Source organism: Ruditapes philippinarum, unplaced genomic scaffold (assembly GCF_026571515.1).
Source record: "Ruditapes philippinarum isolate M1 unplaced genomic scaffold, ASM2657151v2 ctg7677_1_1_1_1, whole genome shotgun sequence".
NCBI lineage: Eukaryota > Metazoa > Mollusca > Bivalvia > Venerida > Veneridae > Ruditapes > Ruditapes philippinarum.
Genome location: NW_026861504.1, coordinates 13238 through 27923, shown reverse-complemented (window position 1 = coordinate 27923; position 14686 = coordinate 13238). Strand labels below are relative to the sequence as shown.

The 14686-nt window shown below is 30.9% G+C and overlaps 1 protein-coding gene across 1 annotated transcript; it reads left to right on the top strand.

Annotated features, from left to right (window-relative positions):
* Positions 1-653: 653 nt before the first annotated feature.
* On the top strand, positions 654-4998 carry LOC132715874 (uncharacterized; the record flags this gene model as incomplete). The annotated part of the gene is made up of 2 exons (XM_060698967.1): positions 654-1386; positions 1878-4998. Coding segments are annotated over exons 1-2 (3854 nt in total), but the record flags the coding sequence as incomplete, so codon positions are not given.
* Between the last annotated feature and the right edge of the window lie 9688 nt (positions 4999-14686).

Genomic DNA, 14686 nt, shown 5'->3' with positions numbered 1-14686 from the left:
TGATACATCCTCTTTATTTAAAAGTGTTTAGTGTATCGTACATATAAAAATACTCATTGTTTTGAAAAATATCTAGATGTACTTCCTTTTGACATAGGCAAATATTTATGTAAATTTAGAACAATGAATCACCTATTACCAATCGAAAAAGGCAGACACTTGGCAATTGATCATAATAATAGGGTCTGTTCCTTATGTCCGTATCAAGCTATTGGGGGTACGTTACGATACCGAAATCAACTTGATTTCGGTAAAGTTACCGAAATCAACTTTTCATTACCGAAATCAACTCGTAAAAACCAAACTAGTTAAAATATTGCTATTATTTCTTCATTATTTGATGAAAAATAATGAAATAGACTTTCAGTTAAAAAATCTATTGAAAATATTTTATTTTAATGATGTTATTAACAAAAATGTAATTATTGAGTTACTTCCCTTTGTTCTAAACAACCCGTTATGTGTTTAACATTACCGAAATCAGCTGTGAAGTTTAAATTATGTATATAATTAGTAGATAATAGATTAGATAACTCTAGTAGAGCTCTATTTTATAGACATATTTCTGTTTTTAAGTTTCAACCATATCTAAATATTATCAATGTTGAACAGTTTTGTAAAGATCTCACTAGGTTAAGAGTATCATCAGTGAGATGTGCGATGCCAGTGAACTAAAAGTTCATAAATTTGACAAGATGATGTCGTGGAACTGGCCAACTTCATATGAAAGTATTGCACCATATTTCTTGCCACAATCAAGGTCATGTCAAAATTTTCAAGACATTTCAACGTCGTGTCATATCTGGAGCAATTGCAAAAACATGTTCAATATTGGTGATCATGTCTTAAAAAATGTAAGAGAATGTAGAAATACCTATTACGCACATAATCCAACATTAACGGTTACAGATTTGGATAAATCGAAAGTGTTTAATGCACTCGAAGACCTTTTTAAAGATGTTATGGGGCACATCGATGCTCAAAATTGTTTGTCTGAGCTTGATAGAATCGAGAAAGGTGATTTGTTGTCAAACTCACTTAAAAGCATATTTGAAGCTTTGAGTAGACATTCCGACGACATTGTACTCTTACAGAACATAGGTGACAGAGTAGTGGAATCTCAAAACAATGTCATAACAAGTGTCCGGGGTATAGAAGAAAGACAAAATGAAATGGAAAGACATTTGCAAGAGTATCACGGACGTGTGATACGTATGATAATGGCGAAAGAAGAAAATATTGGAAATAAAAAGCGAAGCGGCATCATGTTATCCTTTTTTTACATAGCAATATTCGTAGCAATATTTGGAATTGTTTTGCAATTTCGTTTTAACTATTATGGATTAAAGGACAAAATGAAGGTTAACTACAGTTCAAGCTACAAAGGTACATATACATAACATTTATATTAATTTTTTTTCATGATTTTTTTAAAATATTTGGTTAATGAAATAATGCATTGTGCTGTAATGTTGATAATCCTTAAAAAGTCTCTATTGCAAAATTATAATAGAACGGTCATTTTCAAATGAAGAGATACATAATATTTTATCCGGATTCTTTTTGTATTGTACACTTTGTGTTGCCCGAGACGTTGCGTCACAATTGTGTAATGACGTTATATATGCGTACGTCTTATTAACATAAGAAAAAAGTAAGTCTTCAGTTTTTAGGACTTTTACTGAGTACAGATGATGGGAGTTATTTAAATACAATTTACACATGTATGCTATGACAGCTTGAATCACTCTCGTTGATTTGGAAAAGCAGTAACTACATTCGTGATAATACAACTATTCACAATCAGCTCGAGTGATACAAAACATCATTTTTTTTGAAAATTGATGCATACATTTATTCAATGATAATTATTTCAGATTGTTTATCAGAAGAATACACGTATCCATTCAAGCAAGACTTGCCTCTACTTGGATATATATATGATAGCGAACCAATTATTGGTAGAGAATGGTTATATGAGATAATGGAATGGAAACTTATATCTTCAAACTCTACTTTCAAGGGAGTGGCAATGATAGCCGATATGGGTTATGGAAAATCATCGTTTGTCTCACACATACTTTGTGCAAAAGAAAGGGAGAAGAGTTATGAGATTAAATCACATGTTGTTGGATTTCATATTTGTAAGTTTGATGTAAAAAGTACACAAAGTCCTGCTAGATTTATTCGACGGTTAATTGGTTTTTTAGCAACAAGATATGAGGAATACGAAAAAAAAATTTCCATAATGTCTGATGATAACATAATAAAGAGTCAGGAGTTTTGTGAGAATGACCCTATTGCCTGTTTTGACCAAAGTATTATTTTCCCATTTAGGCAGCTGTCTTTTGATAGTAACTTTCCCTGGATATTAATTATAGAGGCACTTGACGAATGTTTTGAAAAATCCTCTGGCAAAAACCTAATTTTGGAGTTATTATTGGCACGTGTAAGGGAACTTCCAAAATGGTTCAAAGTTTTTGTTACGTCTAGAAACATTACCGAATTATACTTATTAAAGAATTTTGAACACGTTCATTTAAAACCAAATGACCCGAGGAACATTAGAGATACCAAAGAGTATATACAAGTCAAGTACTCGTCACATGGCTTGGAAAACAATGGCAGTGAAATAGAAAAAATCATTAAACTTGGTAATGGAAGTTTCTTATTTCTAATTCATGCAATTAGATTCCGTTTAGAAAATGGTAACATTACGTCCTTACCTGGCTCATTGGAAGAAATTTATGAATTGAACTTTGATCGGCAATATGACGATACTGATTCGTTTTTACCATCAAAGGCAGTATTTGAAATTATTTTGGCATCCTTCAACCTTTTAAGTGAAGAAGAAATTTTTCATATTTTGGTATCAAATAACATTACTGACTTAGTACAATTCCGTACCCAGATGAAAAAGTTGTCATTCTTTCTCCGGAATGATGATTTTGTGACAATATTTCACGAATCATTATACCAATGGTTGATAAATTCTGGAAATAAAAAGTACTCAATTTCTTTAAAAGCCGGACATGCCTATATTTCGTGCTTTTTAATCAATGAAATATCTAACAATCGAAAAGTCGAAGTTGACATAGCAGATTTATCAATACACGTGAGTGAAGCTTTAAATGATACGTTAAATCAAAAGTTTCTTGCATTGGATATGGACAACCTTAATCAAACCCATGTAAACGAAGCTTTACATAATGTAATAAGGAAGACAGCAGGTATAAATGCACTTGTATTATTGATAAATCACAATCTTGACGTAAACACACTACAAGAGGGACAATCCCCATCCTTTATAGCAGCTTTAAAAGGAAATATTGATCAGCTTTTGCTTCTTCTACACAATGGAGCCAACGTTAGCTTTGTTATGGAATGTGATGTATATAACCTATATAAATGTTATGATATGTTATACCTAATAAGTAAAGCAGAGTACCGCTTTTCTCGTTTCTATAGATACAGCAATTTGAGATATGATACATTAAACGGAGCCAACGTTAGCTTTTTTACGGATAAAAGTAATGCTGTAGATTCCTTTGATATAGTAAACAAAATAATGGATATAAATCAATGTCGTTACTGTCGTTACTGTGGATACGGCCTTATACATATAGCTGCTCAAAATGGACATGAGAATATAGTCAGTAAACTTTTAGAATACAACAAAGATATGATCTATTGGGAAACATCCCTTGGACGGCGTCCAAGTGATATTGCGTGTGAAATGGGGAACTTAAATGTTTTACAGACATTTTCCAATTTGGACAATGATATGCTGTCCGACTGTATTTACTATGCTGCTCGATCCGGAAATGAAAATATCATTCTGTCTTTGATTGAACGAAAACTATACCTCAGTTGTATATCGGATGAACAGTCTAGAGATGCATATAAAGAGATAGAAGTAAAACATACTAAATACGGTGAAATAAAAAATGATTTTACTATTAAACTGCCTGCTCCTAGTCATATTAAATACCTTCTTGATAAATGGTGGATAGTAGCAAAGGAAACACCAATTCACGCAGTAATTAGGTCAGGTTCAACGAAAGTAGCAAAACTTTTGATAAAAATATTTCCAGGATTACTTGATTGCACAGATTCATTCGGATACACGCCAACATTGCTAAGTGTAGTGAAAAATCAGTTTGATTTGTTGCCTTTACTTACAGATTATATTTTAACAGATAGATGCGACCCGAATTTATTTTACATACAATACTTTGATGGTTACATTTTCACGAAGGACGGCTTGTCAGATATTGAACAACATTTTTGTGAAAATGGTTCTACATTTGCTCATCTTTCTTTAAAATATAAGCGGGAAAATTTTATAAAGTATGCTATCAAAGAAAACATTAATGCTGATTGGAATTCAGCTGATGAAGAAAGAACTTATCCAATTCACATTGCTGCAAGAGATGCAAATATTTATTTCATTGACTTTGCATTAAATGACTTAAGGCTTAATATTAGCAGTATCAAATGTAAAAATGGTTCTACTGCATATCATATAGCTGCGATTACACCATCGGCTCAAAGTTTATCTCGGTTGACAGATAGATTTGCAATCGTAATTGCAGATATAAAGGATATAAATAAAAGAGGATTCTTGCATCATACGTGTTTATTCGATCAAAATTCGCTGCAGTTTAGTTTAAATCCTGATAACGTGATGGACGTGTCGCAGAGGTATAGTTCAAATCATGTTAACGTTATGAACTTCCAAAATAGTTCATTTGAATGTTTTAAATATTTTGTTGAAGTATGTAATATCAATATTCAGTCGACTGATGTGTTCGGAAGAAATATTTTACACTATGCACTGGTAAATGGCCAGTTTTCTATCATCGAATATATAACAATAAACTATCCGTTAGAGTTTAGAAAACTTTTGAATCAAATAGATGTTAGTGCAGAGACACCAATTCAATATGCACTTGCTGAAGTCAAGGCGATTAGGAAGGAGCTAGATCTAAATGGGATGTTAGTTTTTAACTACTCGTACATGGAGCTATTTAAAAGCTGCCTATCTAAGGAATCCTTGTGCATCAATTATGAAACAGCATGGGAAATATCTTTTATGTTTACAATACGAGAACTTAAATGGGAAGAATTTCAAACAGTCATAGAACCATTTTTGTATTTGTTTCTGATCAAAAGTGAAAATCTGTTTAATATTTTATGGACATTTCATACACAAATTACAGACGAAATTCTTGGAGAACATATTATTAAAAGCATGGATGAAAACATACAGCCATCTGCAGATACTCTTCGGGATATTGCTCAGAATAGACCAACTGTATTCTTTAAGTGCGGACTACCATTTAAAAGGTCTCCATTGCATTATATTGCCTTAAAGGGAAGGTGTGCACTGATAGAACATTGTGCTATCGCCTCTTCAATTACACGAAAATTTTAACCAACTCTTTTACTAATGTTTATGAATGTGCTGACGCAAATGGTCGCCTTGCGTTTCATTATACTCTTATGAAAGGAGACCTAGAAAATGCACTTCGGCAGTTAAATGATATGTGGAATATAAGTAAATGAGATGATCGTAGATGCTATTCTAATAACGATATTGCGTGATCAAAAGCCATACGAAGTATGCAGGAATAAGACAAATATTTTTGATTTAGTTTTTAGATATTATTTGGCAAAAACAACGATGAAGATTGATGATAACGATGATAAAACCGATATGCTGTTATCTAAATCTATCAGGAGGTATAAAGATATTCTACAAATAACTGATTTCTGTAAAAAATAATTCTCAAAAGTTATCAGCTGTGCATCTTTTTATCTGTCAGTATAAAAAATGAAAAACACTATCAAAACCTTAGTTGAAATCTATGGCCGAGACATTCTCAAAAAATGCATGACTACAGACCGGATAAACACAATGTATTTATTGAAGTTATTTTCTCCTTGCCCCCAGAACATGACGAGATCATTGATGAAAGCCTAGTGAAATATTACAACCAAATATCTATGCTGAGAAAATTATCCTATCAATAATTTCTGAGCAGCTTGGGATCTAATCACATACCTAAAAAACGCCACTTACTGCATATTCAAACCAGGACCCCGTCAAAATAAAATGCATATTTCCCAACTTCTCAAGGACTACGAATGTATTTTACAAAACATTTTCTCATGGGTACTATAGAGAGGAATGCACATCAACAAGATCGTTAATCAAGTTTACTTCGGTCAGTATTTTTTTACTGATATAAAAAAGTGTAGAAATGTGTGTCTATATATCTAAACTGCTTCAAGCCATGGATACGATGATTACAAAATATAACAAATTGCTTTCTTTCTGATTATAAGTTAATTTATTCAAATGAGTATGTTTCACTAAAAGGCACGACATTTTCATATCAGATTTCAGAGCTTACAGTAAGATCTTGGAAATTGTCAAAACAATAGAATAGATAAATTGCAAGTATCAAAAGATTTACGTTTTTTGATGTTCTCAATACGAAATTTTCTGATTTTTACTTTGAAAAGACAGCGAGAACATTATTTACTACAACAACAATATGAGAACACCCTGTTTGATAATGAGCGTTATGAAGTGATTTCGAATAAAGGATATGACTTTTTGTTGTTTGAAAAATTTCTTCAAAGCTTAAAACTAAGCAGTTGGCAATGGAAATTTAGCAAGGAAGCTGGCGATTCGATCATTTGAATGTCCTGATGGAAACGTTCGGATACAAAACACTCAAAGATGATCTTGAAATTTAGATATGTGCAACGCTAAAGATATTACAAAACATAGCATATGCTGTGTTTGGTTATCTTTATGACAACTGGATATTTTTTCCAAAGTCAAAAGCTAATCATTCATTAAGACGTAATATGTAAGTTGACGAGAAATTAAGTTTTTTTAGTTAATTCTGATACTTTATATGAATAGTCATATTCGCATGTGGTATATGAAGTATTTAATTTATTTGTCTAAAATGAGATAGACAAATCAACTAACATGTTGCTATTAACATATTATTTTGTCATGGACTTCATATATTATCCAATCATGAATGGTATTATTTTACAATTATTTGTACACTGGTATAACAAGTTAATGTAGATGTATATTGCATTCATATTTGATTGAATAATATTAAACTATTGTTAATTCATATTTCAATCAATTTATCTAAAGCATTTGTGTAGATTTTGTATCTATGTTTGCACCTGGGAAGATAAGTAGTTTTCTTACTTCAAATAAGGTGAGAAACAAATACCAAAATGAATTGAAAATATCCAGGCCCAATAAGACTGTTTTATTCAAAAGATCAAGAAAGATATCATGCATATAAAGCTTAAGTAAACAGCATGACATTAATTTGGACAGCAATTTGTCTTCCAAAAATGAGAGTTTGTATTGATGTACACTAAATGTTTATTCTCTTTATTCTTCATAAAAAAAAAAAAAAAAAAAAAAAAAAAAAAAAAAAAAAAAAAAAAAAAAAAAAAACGTAGGTAATACGTAGGTCAGACTAACAAAATGTATCAGCAAATAAATAACGTTTGAATAAAAAATTGTGACTTTAATCCGTTCACAGTTGGTCCTTTTCGGATAAAACGAAAATAAGTGTTATTGTCGATTTTCATTTTCCCTTAAAAAATTTTAGACAACAACAGGACCGGTTATTAAAAAATTTTTTTGGATCCAAAAAATTAAAATCTATGATTCCAATGGACAAAATTAATATGTTTGTTTATAATGGGTTCATGAATATTTTGTTTGTCTTTACTTATTTTATTAAATGTCTAATAGACTCTGTTACTCCCTGATCCATTTAAATTCATTACCACCCTTTATTTATGCATAAATTTTGTTTTACATTTATCATAGTTTTCCGCTAAACGCCAAAACTTTTTTCGCGCTTTTAACGCGTTTTTCCTTAGACGTCGCTCCGGTATTTTTTAGTTTTGCCTTTTGAACATATACCGAACGTTTGCAAAAAATTAAATTACTAAATGTTCGTGTTTGGTGGTTGCTGATTACTTATTCTTCATGACATATGGAATTGATTTAGTTTATTGGTTGTGTTTAAAAAATGGGGGTTTTTTTGAGGCCTTTTGAACACTATATTTTTCATATACAATTAAAATATAACCCTTTTAAGTATTACAGCACACTTTTTGAAAACAATTGTATATAATCATTTATATTTTAAAATAGGTAAAGAATTTGTTTTTCTTTAAATACAAATTTTAGTTTTTTCTAAAAAAAAGTCTTTTTTTCTGATATCTCTAGTAAACATTTTTGTAAAAAATATATGCTACAATTGTAAAATTCCGTTGTATTTTCGCTTCTTTTTTTAAAATTTTGGGTTTTATTTTTGGCATTGATTCACCAGTGTCAAGGGTATTGAATGACAGTCTATCAAGAGTTCAGGCTTTAAGGGGTCTTTTATTTGCTGTTTTTGTTTGCGATGATCCATTTGATACCATTCATTGTAGTCTAAAATACACGTATCTTGGATTTATGCTTTGATTATATATCAATAGTTGGCAGTGTTTTAACTCCGGATTGATTTAAGTTTTTTTTCTTTTGCACTTTTGTCAAAGATTCAGAAATAAAAGATTGAAAATGTTGGTAATGCGTTTATTTCTTTCAACTGAATAGCCTATTCGGCATTACTTCATAAAATATGACGACGCGGGATGTTTTAGGAGAAAATTTAAAGTTCAACAGGTTGTCATGTTAGGGTTGACTGTACATACATATATTTCATTTAAACTTAAAAACAATCCAAACACGATGATCTACTTTGCATGTATCAAAAGTGTATAACAAATTAAGATAAATTGTAAGAATAATAAACTCTTAGTACATTTTTTTCTTAAGGTTGAGTTTTTGAAATTACTTGGCTCATTTGGAAGTATATAGCCAAGTCAGACTGGACATCAGCGCAGTCTGATCAGGCTCTGAACTGTTGGCTGGCTATTTTTTTAAATATATTTCTATCTTAAAAATGGAAGCTTAAAATGTCCATTTCATAACTTCAGCAGGTTAAGGATTAGGTTTGTAAATCAGTACAGTCTTACCAGTGGCAGACCTGTCTGTTGCTCAAGGTTAATCTTATTTTACTTGCATTCCATCATATTACCTTTTCTATTACAAGTAGGAAAAGTCAAGTATACAAAGTCAAAGAAATCAAATGCATAATTTGGCAAAAATGCCCCAAGGACATTTTTTTGCAAAACAAAGTGTGAAATATATCTCCCACATTAATGCATACAACACGTTTTTGAAACGTTTATGTTTTGCAGAAATTAAATTGTATATCATATATAAAATGAAAAGTAATAAAATTGTAAACTCAAGATTTTCCAAGAAATTATATACGAGCTTTTAAAAATTTAAAGGCGAACTTAAAATGACGATGACCGATTCCTTGCGTTGTTTGGGTTACTTTAGTTCCATATATATATATCAATTTAGTATTTTGAAATTAAGTCTCATTTTTTTGAAAGTAATGGCGAATTTTTAAAGTCAGCCTTTTAAAGTGGTGGACAGCTCTTTGTCCCTTTCACGTCTGAGAAGGGGAATACTGTGATGCGTGTAGGTGGTCGCTCTTTTTGTACGGAATCGTCCTAGTGCCAAGTCTTTTATGTTCTTTAAAAATCTTACTCGTGATTAGCATTTTTAAAATGTTACTCATTTGCAATTAAGCTATTTTACTAAAGAATATTGTAATCCTTCAGCATAGCTACCAAAAGCTTGACCATCAATGCTAGAAACATAATGGCTAATAACTCCTCTTTTTGTTATGAATATAACAAGAGCTGTCGATAGGACAGGATGCTCAGCTATTCTCAGAACTTGATAGTAAAACGAACCTTGATAATGTTTGAATTAACAAATGAAGATTTCATTTCACGCCTTTAATAATTATGATCGAAATACGGAAATGTTCACAATTCATAAGTTTTGGGCCTTTGACATTAATATGATCCCAATTATGATTATTGAACAAGAAGTTTAAAAAGGGCCATTCTACTGTAAAAATCATGCTAGAGTAATTGGCCTTAGATAGTGACCACATATTTAGTACATTCAAATTTTAAGATTTTGAGAAAAGTAAAATTTTTCAATGTTCAAATGATAAGTTTTATGTTATGTGCCATTAATGACTGATTTTGCAGTATTTAGCACATTTTTTGCTGCGGTACTTACGAAATAAGGACTAATTTTGCATAATATTTTGACCGCAATTTGGTGAATTACGTTGTTTTCAATGTGTAAATAACTTCCTTTGTTCCATTTACAATATTTCATTTAATCGATTCCTAAGACACATTTCAATAATAATGTGAGCACAAATTGTAACCAAACTTATTGTTGTTTTTTTCATTTCTTTTTTATCTAGGCTCCGGTTTGCAAGGTGTAAGAAAATTTATTATATACTTACAAATGAAATATTGAGAAATATTGATGAAATAAAATGCGTATTTTCATTTTCCGTATTTTCACTGTAAAAATTTATTTTTCACTGCAGTGAAAAATATTTTCCGTATTTTCACTGGTGTGTTGCCGGACTACTTTCTTTTAAATTCTGCCAGTACACAAAATTTCAGGGAAAATCTTTCAAATTTTAATGCCAAAAAGGAGAAAAATGTATATAATAAACAGAAAATTCAAGTTCTTTCTATAAATACATGATTTATTTTCATCTTGTGGCATGAAAATTACCATATTTCACTCGTGGCTATCGCCACTCTTGAAATATTTATTTTCATACCACTTGATGAAAATAAATCATGTATTTATAGAAAAAACTTGAATATCCTCTATATATTCATTTATTTTTTTTATTTGACAACTCGTGCATGCGAAATATATAGCCCTGCGCTTAAGAACCTTGTCTGTTTTGCTTCTAATGGGGGACAGTAGTGGATTATCTTCCCTTGATAAAAACCGAGGTTAACCAAAATGTAAGTAGGTCCAAATATTTGGAATCCTTTGCTTTTATCGTTGAGTTTTATGTAAGACAGGTTGATATGTTTTAATCAATTATTTCCACATGCATCAACAAATATGTAAACAATAAGAAAAAAATGTTTCATTTATGTCAACAGATTCTACATCTTATCGCAATATTTAATCTGAATATTACAAATGATAATAATTAGCCCTAATTAATTCAGTTTGCTACAAAGAAATAGGCGATAAAGTCCGAGTAATCCAATAGCTTAGGACCTATCTATTTATAGGGAGTACTCAGGGGAGGTTATTCACTAATGTCCCCCATTGGTATCAAACATTTTTTTAATTAAATAAAAATAGATCTAAACAAGTGAAAAGGAAATCAAATGTAATGTCAGTTTGAAAAATACCGGGTTTCTAAAAATAAACAAGAGAATGGTGACGTCAGAATCATGTAGATCTATAAATGACGTCATAAAAACATGATTAATGTTTCACGATATAAATGATTTAGAATGAGTTGCATAGCTTCCACCGTCTGTATAAGTGACACACTACCGCATTAAAGTTACATGATGGGAAATGTTACCATCGATGCGATTCAACGTTAGTTGCTTTTATTTCGTGACATCATTCGGTAACCATTTTGACCCCATCTTTCGCCCTAGCTGTAACAAAAAATTAGAAATTCAAAACATAAGTGTATATTACTTATTTGATAAATAATACATTGAAGATTGGTCTAACTGAAGACCTAGTAACATGCAAATCCATTTATTAATAAGGGATGCGTTTTGGAAAGAATATAAAACAATTTTTATTGCAGGACGTATGATGCAATGGCATGTATTAAATTATAGGGTCATATCAATCAATACGTAAGGAAGATGTAATTAAAAAAGTAAATATATAATTAAAACCGCACATATGTTACTATGTATTACTTATCTTGAAAACGGTTTATATGCAGCTTAAACGGCACACATGTTAAAAATGTAACTAAAAATATATAATATTATGTGTGACTTAAACGGTAGAACAGAACAGAACAGAAAGTTTATTTTGACGTATACAAAGTACATAGTCAATTACATTAATACATTCATTCATACATACATATATACAATCACAAAATCAATGGATAGTCTGCAAATTTCTTGAAGGTGAACAGTTTAATCTATTTTGTTTCCTTCAGTATAGGATTTGACATAATCAGTTTAACATATATTACATAGTTTAATATTGAGTTACGAACATGTTGACAAAGATAGCGTGAATTTCACATACATTATTGTGCCACTTGCAATAAAGTTATCTATACATACGTATTAAACACCGATATCTAACTATATATACTATATTAGATTTTGCAAGGGAGCTAATTAATGTAGTCTTGTCCATATTGTATATTACGAGTTATGTAACGTATTACATCTATGGTAAGGTTACACTAGACATTAGATATGTGGCCAAAACGGTAAAGAATCTATATATACGAGGGTTGTCCAAAAAATTCGTGCACTGAAGCAATTGTCGAGAGAGTTATTGATAAAAATACATGAATTATATATCACTTGAAGGGGAAATCTGTCTCAAATAAGAAAACAAAAGAAAAAGCTGTGTAACTGGCGTGTCGTGAAAAGGAATTGCCATACAATTACCTTAGTAACGTAATACCGGCGCACGACAAAAAATTGGGTTAGTTCATTACTGTTATTGTATTAAGTTTTTGTTGCTTGTAAAGTGTCCTGCTTTTTATTTCATAATTTGTTTTACTGTCAATAGAGGAATGATTGATGATTGATGCAAAGTGTGCTGTAGTTTTTATTGTTCTTATGCAACGTACATGTAACATATTCCGCCAGTGTACAAATATATTGGACAACCCTCGTCACATGCGCGGGCATTACGGACGGACGTCTATCTGACCAGTTGTCATCGTCTACCGACTCTCGCACCTCTACAAAGCGTTTGTGACATTTAACAAGCCAGCCATCGAGCGTTGAACTAGCCCCGCTTGCCCTTTTAAGTTTTTTTGTCGGTATATCTGTCTGTTTTTTACTAATAATTCCGCAAAATTTAATGATCGTCCATATTCCAGACGTTAAGCGACTGACATTTTCACGTATTGACAGTATTGACGACCACAAAGAAATATTTGTTAACGACCATTATAATAGAGCAAATAACGTCATATTTTGATTATTTTCTAGTGACATCAGAAATTGTACACATACTTTTCCCTGAATTTCGACGTTTATATATAGTGTTTAAAGGATACTGTGACGCATCAAAGTAATGGACAAACCCATTTTTTTGTGGTGCGCTGGTATTACGTTATATATATATATATAAACGACACTTATGTAATGTAAACGGCCCATATGTAACTTAAACAACACGATTGTATCTTAAACGGGACATATGTTATTTAAAGGTACAAAGGAACATACGTTATTAAAAGGTGAAGATGTAACATTAACGGTACATAAGTAAATTAAACGGTATTAATGTAATTAAAACGGCACAAGTGTAACTTAAGCGGCTCATATTAACTAAAAGTGTAAATGTTTCTACCACGGTATAACAATAAAAAACTAAAACCGATGCATTTAATGGGGATTCACCTATATGAAAGCTGAAAACAATTCAAACTTTGATTTTTATTAGGAAATTACTAATGCTTTTTTTATCAAACTGATAATTGTTTCGTATATGCCTTGTTTATTTAAAGTCATAATAACAGTGTTACAGCTGACAACTTATATATCACCGGCTTGACTTTTCTAAAAAAAAAGTGATATGCTTTACGTACAAATAAATGGTTATAAATAATTTCTGTACAACACTTATTTCAGTGACTGCAATTAAAAATGTGTTTTAATTTAGCGGACATGTGCTTCTCATTATCAAATAAAATAACATTATTTTTTTAATTGATATAATTTTATTTCAGAGTCATTGATTCCAATACTTTGGGTGTTGGGGATAAAATAAAGCTTAAGTCGGTGCTAGGGAACGTTAAAGGCGCTTAAAAACAGACTCGATAAAATCGAGTATGAAATTTATCCATCTTTGAATATTTGTCTTCTTATCTCCTCCTTTCCGAAACATGATTTTAATGAAACATACACACGTTTTATAAAAGCATTCTTTGCAAATTGGACATCTAATCTGTACTGTATATTTTACATATACCATGTATACAGTGTAACCTCTTCAAGGTGGCCTTCTGTAGAGCGAGCTATGAACTTTTAACAGAATAAAATCTGCCCAAACTAAGATTCAATGATAAATTTAACCTCTTTAGCGCAACACTTCTCAGAAACGTTTAACTTATCTTCATGCTTAAAGTGTGTTTGCCCTGCACGGTCCTTACTGTATACAGGAATCTGTTGCATGATCAAAAGCAATTATATATAATTAATGACTTGTTGTTAGAATCATTTTTAAAATTGATGGCTATGATCGGAAATGAATGTAAATGAAAATTAAGCCCAACCAAAGAGATATTTATCAAAACACTCTCTTTTTCTTTCCAATACCACTTATGGGTTTCACTTATTAATTAAATACAGCCCGGGTGGAGTTAAATTTAATAAATGCAATTAAAAACTAATGCATATTTCAAAACGATTCGTTTTTCAAATTACTCTGTACCATTTCAAACACAAGTAAATTACAAATATATGAGTTTCGAAATGATATGATGACTGAAAT